This window comes from Cebus imitator, unplaced genomic scaffold (assembly GCF_001604975.1).
Source record: "Cebus imitator isolate Cc_AM_T3 unplaced genomic scaffold, Cebus_imitator-1.0 Scaffold135, whole genome shotgun sequence".
Lineage (NCBI taxonomy): Eukaryota > Metazoa > Chordata > Mammalia > Primates > Cebidae > Cebus > Cebus imitator.
In genome coordinates this window covers 1,557,856-1,563,855 of record NW_016107450.1, presented here as the reverse complement: position 1 = coordinate 1,563,855, position 6,000 = coordinate 1,557,856, and the positions used below count along the sequence as shown (strand labels likewise).

General features: G+C 39.8%; 1 protein-coding gene across 1 annotated transcript in view; it reads left to right on the top strand.

The window, feature by feature from the left end:
- ROR1 (receptor tyrosine kinase like orphan receptor 1) overlaps positions 1-6,000 on the top strand; it is a 404,583-nt gene that overhangs the window by 278,438 nt on the left and 120,145 nt on the right. Inside the window, exons 3-4 of the mRNA XM_017541538.2 lie at positions 353-640; positions 1,342-1,372. Coding sequence (XP_017397027.1) covers positions 353-640; positions 1,342-1,372 — 319 coding nt within the window. The remainder of the gene's footprint in view (positions 1-352; positions 641-1,341; positions 1,373-6,000) is intronic.

Genomic DNA, 6,000 nt, shown 5'->3' with positions numbered 1-6,000 from the left:
TTTGAGGTGATCTTTATTTTCTCTCTCTTTTGCTATGTTGGAATTTGGAACAAGGAGTATATATGATTTTCATGATCTGAAGCATGAAAGCTCATCCATGTAGTCATTTGGAGACTTTGGGTTTTACACTCTAATTAGTAACAATTTTTCTTCCAAGCAGCAGGCTCTATGGGTGATTATTTAGCAGTCCTATGGTCTTGGTCAATGTGATTGTTTCAGTCCTCGTCTGTCTAACCTGCTTCTCCTGCTCAGCCTCTCTGTGATCCAGAGGGGACACTAGAGGTGATTTGGCTGCTTGGAAGCACTCTGCAGCTGTCTGCCCCTCTCACCTGCCTCCTCTCTGTGTTCACAGATTCTTATCTGATCCTGGATGAACCAATGAATAACATCACCACGTCCCTGGGCCAGACAGCAGAACTGCACTGCAAAGTCTCTGGGAATCCCCCTCCCACCATCCGCTGGTTCAAAAATGATGCTCCTGTGGTGCAGGAGCCCCGGAGGATCTCCTTTCGTACCACCATCTATGGCTCTCGGCTGCGGATCAGAAACCTCGACACCACAGACACGGGCTACTTCCAGTGCGTGGCAACAAACGGCAAGAAGGTGGTTTCTACCACTGGAGTCTTATTTGTCAAGTTTGGTAAGCAGACCCCTACTGGGGATGGACTTCAACGGTCAGCCCAATGTGGTAGGATGGCTGGAGTCTGCAGGGACAGGAAGGAAGGAATGCACACTTACGGAGAATGTATTCTGTGCCCACAACCCTAAACGTGGCACAGTTGTACCCATTTTACAAATAAGTAAACCAAGGCCCAGCAGTTAATTACCATGTTACCCAGCTAGTAAACAGCAGAGCAGGAATGAGGTCTGGATCTTTCTGATCTCACAGCCCTATGTGAAACCATCATGCCATTGAGCACGTCTCAGCAAGGATGCCCCTTATCCAAGAAGTTGGAAATGTTTGCAGCATGCATAGCCCTTTTCCTGCCGTCAAGGACTAAAAAGAAGCCTCACTCACTGTTGCAAATAACACCCTCATGCAACCACTCAGCCCACTGGAAACTCCCTGCATAGTTTGAGGATGCTTACTCTATTAACTCATTTTTTAGCACTTGTCTTAGCATTTTCAGACCGTGAATTGTGACACATAGACACATTCTCACTGGTATTTTTTTTTCATAGAGGTGGTTGGGGGAATAGAGCAAAACAATAAATTCCAGAAAAATAAATATTACCTCTGGGTGGTTGAGAATTTTAATTTGTAATGATTTGACTGTATCCATACTCACCCTCCAGTAACCCAGGCTGACTGTTTCTTTTGTTTTTCTTTCATTTCTTCAGGTCCCCCTCCCACTGCAAGTCCAGGATACTCGTAAGTATTTTTGTCTCCTTTCTTGTCATTTCTAAGTGTTTCTCCACAGTTTTCTAGGGCAAAGGCAATGTTGTCCTCTTCTTGGGCCAAAACACTGTGTTTCCAGATGTCATTCCGTTTTGCCCTGCCCTCATTCCATCTTCCTTGTTCTCTGCTGTGAAGACTCACAGGAGACCACCATTGGCAGAATTCTCAAGTGTACTAATGTTGGTTCTGAATGATCAAAGCAAAAATCTTTCATTTACTATTTTAGAAGGGATTTAACACTCAGTGGCAAAAATGGATCGATTTAGTAAAAATCAAACAAAAAATGGTATAGTGCTAGCCTAGGAACCTTTACTCTGAGGATCTGTCTATGTTTCTGCAAGCTATTTTGATGCTTTAATTATCAATCAGGGCAACAATTAGGTAATCACTTTGTTTTTTACTCCCTTTAAAGAATTCATAGGCAGAAGTTCTAACATACTGGGGAGGAAAGTCCCAAGGTTGGATTGAGAGTTTCCCGGAGGTTTGATTCATTTTGAGTCCCTTGTTAATGGAGTCTAAAGATCCAATTTCTTTCACTGATGCTATTGTTGGTGCATTTGTCCTGGCGAAAGGATTCTCATCTTTCACTTTAAGAGTAGCTACTTGGGGCATTTTTCTTTATGTATATTTTTATTTGAGTGGAAGGACCCACTTATTAAAACTCGTCCTCTGCAAGAAAAAAAACCTCCATTCTTTGTAGACTTCTGAAATAAAACTTACTGGGCTCTGCCACAAAAGCATCAAAATGTCTGATCTAGACTACACCCATGGCAAATATAACAGCCACTTAATTTGCTCCAATCCCCTCTGTGCCACTAAATTACAGTGTAGGGTATTTTAATACATTTGTGTGTGCCTGGAGGCCCAGGGGCCCACAATCCCATTAATGAAATAGGTAATGGGTAAAAATAAACATTGGCCTTCAGCCACAGAGTCCTGCTATTTCACCAACCAGTTAAAGGCAACTGTAAAAGAGTCTTTAAAATCACTCAAGTGCTAATTGCATTCTACTTGCCCAGGTAGAAAATGCTGATTGATCTTAAAATAGGTCAGAAATTTGGTCACTCGGCCTTGCATTTCTTGATGCTAATCTGTTTTTTTTTTTTTTTTTTAAATGGTTTCACCATTGGTTATATGTGGAATCCTTTTGAAGTCTTATTTAAACAAAGATTAAAACTTTTGTTACTTATAAAAATGCCTCCCATCCTGGTACCTTATTTGTTCCTGTTAATCTGTGTTTCAAATGTGGCTGATAATCTATATCCTGGGCTGATTAATGTGGTTCACTGATCTGCCTTTACTATTAAGTACTGTGCTGTTGACTTTCAGCCTGTTGTATTTGCATTAGAGTTCTTTTTTTATTATCAAAATTATGGTTATACCCTTCTGTGTCCTTCTTGAAGTTTTCATTCTTCACTGCTGTCTTTCTGATGAACCCAATCTAGGTCTCTCACGGTTTTTAATTTTATGCAATGATTTTATGCCACTGTTGTGAACTGATATCTATGGAGAGGGTATTGAAGTTCCTTAAAGATGTTCAACCACAGCTAAGGTATCCTTTGATGTCCGGCATCTGTGTTTTATATTAGCTGTCAGATTATCTATTACATTAGTCAGTAATGGCATGAATGGTATAGTTCCCATATTTGCTTGCAGGAAGTTACAATAAATACAATTCAAATTGGAAATCCCATGGGGCCTTTTGCGATCATGCCTCAGTTCTCTCTTTGGCATTCCTAGTTGGCTTTTTGGTACCTTTTTTTTTCTTTCCTGGTAATACATCCTGCTTTTATCTCTTATCTTAATTGCCACCACTTCCCCTGTCTCTAGGAGTTCTTCACTTCCTGAGACTAACTCTCAAATAAAATGCTGGTTCCCATCCCTAGCCGCAGAGTAGCCCTCAATAAGCAGCCAACCCTCTCACGAAGGGGACAGGCAAAAGATAACAAAATGATACCCATGGGGAATATCACAACATTGAGGCTCCTCTGAAGATTTTTTGTCAAATTGCACACTACTATTTCCAAAAGAGGAGTGCAGTACAGTTATAAATTGCTCTGTTTATTTGACAGTGGCACAAGGTTACTGCAAAAGAAATAAAAGGAGCATCCATGATGTAACCCTAACATTCAGAACATAAGAACCATGAAATATGTTAGGCATATGAAACCTGGTGAGAGCTGATGTCCATTGAGGCAACAGGACCACACAACTCCTGCCTGGGAAGAGCCTGTAGGGACCCTTGGGACGATGGCCCAGGAAGGTACCTGTCATTTCCTCTGAGGGACTGCATCAGGTTTCTACATGAAGCCTTCAGAGTGATATTTTAGTTTATAGTAGGAGCAGTCTTGACATTTTAGTTTGGTTTCTGTTCATAGCTTTAGTTTTCATGGGTCCTGGCCCACCCCTTACAATGACAGGGCCTGGGCCATGAGTGCAAGTAGAGGTTCACATACCATATGTCTAAATACTTAAATGTTATAAATCAAGCTAGCAAAATTGCTAAATAAAATATGTTCTATCTTTCCACAGTGTCAAATATACCTTTATAATGATAAAATTTTTAAAATCCATATAAAGTTATGGGTTTTTTTAAATGACTGCCAGGAACTATCAAAAATGACTGTTTTAATCATTATTATACATGTCTGTATGTTCTGTTCATGGGCCAAAGATATTATATATAATTCACAGATTGTTATATATTAGTTCCATAAAAATTTGTTTCCCTTCTTTTCAGAAAAATGACTTCCTAAGTTATTTTATACAAGAGTTTTACAGTATATATTCTATTGATAGCATGCTAAATTAGACCAATTTCTTTTTCTTTTCCTTTTTTTTTTGAGACAAGGTCTGTCTCTATCACCCAGGCTGGAGTGCAGTGGTATGTGATCTCGGGTCGCTACAATCTCTGCCCCCTGGGCTCAAGCCATCCTCTCACCTCAGCCTTCTGAGTAGCTGGGACCACAGGCATGGACCACCATGCCTGGCAAATTTTTCTATGTTTTGTAGAAATGGGGTTTCTCCATGTTGGCCAGGCTGGTCTTGAACTCCTGACCTCAAGCTACCCACCTACCTCGGCCTCCCAAAATGCTGGGATTATAGGCGTGAACTATTCACCATTGCACAGGTCTGGACAAATTTCTTAAGTCCTTGTAATTCTTGCTTTTTCTTCTTCCTCTCTCTCTCTCTCTCTCTTTTTCTCTTTCTTTTTTTTTCTTTTTTTGACAGGGTCTCATTCTGTCATCCAGGCTGCAGTGCAGTGGCATAACTTTGGCTCACCGCAATCTCTGCCTCTGCATTCAATCAATTCTCCCACCTCAGCTTCCCAAGTAGCTGGGACTACATAGCTGGGAATACAGGTGCTAGCCACCATGCCCTGCTGGAATTCTTACATCGTAAAACTAATTTTAATTTGGAGAAACTTCACTGCCCGGAGCCAGTGGAACTAGAGTTATCAATAAAATTCCTAAAGTGATACTTAAATTTGTAAATGAACTAAGAATTTTACATGCCATGTTAAAACACAGAAATGGAATCATATATGACAAATAATTATTATTGCAGAATATGTTACAAAATATTATAATTTAGTCATATAAATCAGTATCGTGCTTCATATACATTATCCTAGGTTTATACAAATTTAAGAATAATATGAATTGTTTAACATGTTAATTTTCTTGGGCTACTGGAAAGTATCACAAACTGCATGGCAAAACGATGGAAGTTTAGTATCTCATAGTTCTGGAGGCTAGAAGTATGAGATCAATGTATTCATGGGATAAAGATTGTGCATGGAACCCTCCGCCTCTTGGGATTTGACAATGAGTTCTCACACAATGTAACTAAAACCTTAGACATCCACTGCTGTGACCAGCATTGTTCTGGTCCAGGGAACATTTCTCTACGTGTCTTGTCCTCTGTCCTTGGAAAAGAAGGTGACCACAACTGTATACTGTCAAAGTTTTGTGTATTGTGATACTGCCAGTGGAGGAGATGAATACTTCTTAGAGCCTAGGAAAAACTGCAGTGGCAGAACCACTTCAGCAGGAGAAAAGATAGATTAACCAATTTGTCAAATTCTTCCTCTCAGTTTGAATGCAGAAGATTCTTGCACAACAAACTATCATTCCCAATATTACCAAACATCTATTTTCATTATATTGCAACCAATGTTTCTGAAAGTGCTCACGGATTAGAATAACATTTGCAAGAGTTTTGTAAGGCTGAGAAAAACTTTGCAATATCAAGTGTTATGAGTTGAACTGTGTTCTCCCCAAATATGTATCTTGAAGTCCTAATTTCCAAGTACCTCAGAATGTGACCCTATTTGGAAATATGTCTTTGCAGACATAATGAAGTTAAAATGAGGTCATCACGGTGGATTCCAATACAATATGACTGGTGTCCTTATAAAAAGGGGAAATTTAGGGCTACACATATAGGAAGGATATCATGTGAACACAAAGACAGAGGTTGGGGAGATGCATCTATAAGCCAATGAATACAGAAAAATTCTGGCAAACTTCTAGAACTTCTAGTTCTGATATTGGTCTCAGAATACGTTGGGAAGTATTCTTTTATCTTCCATTTTTTAA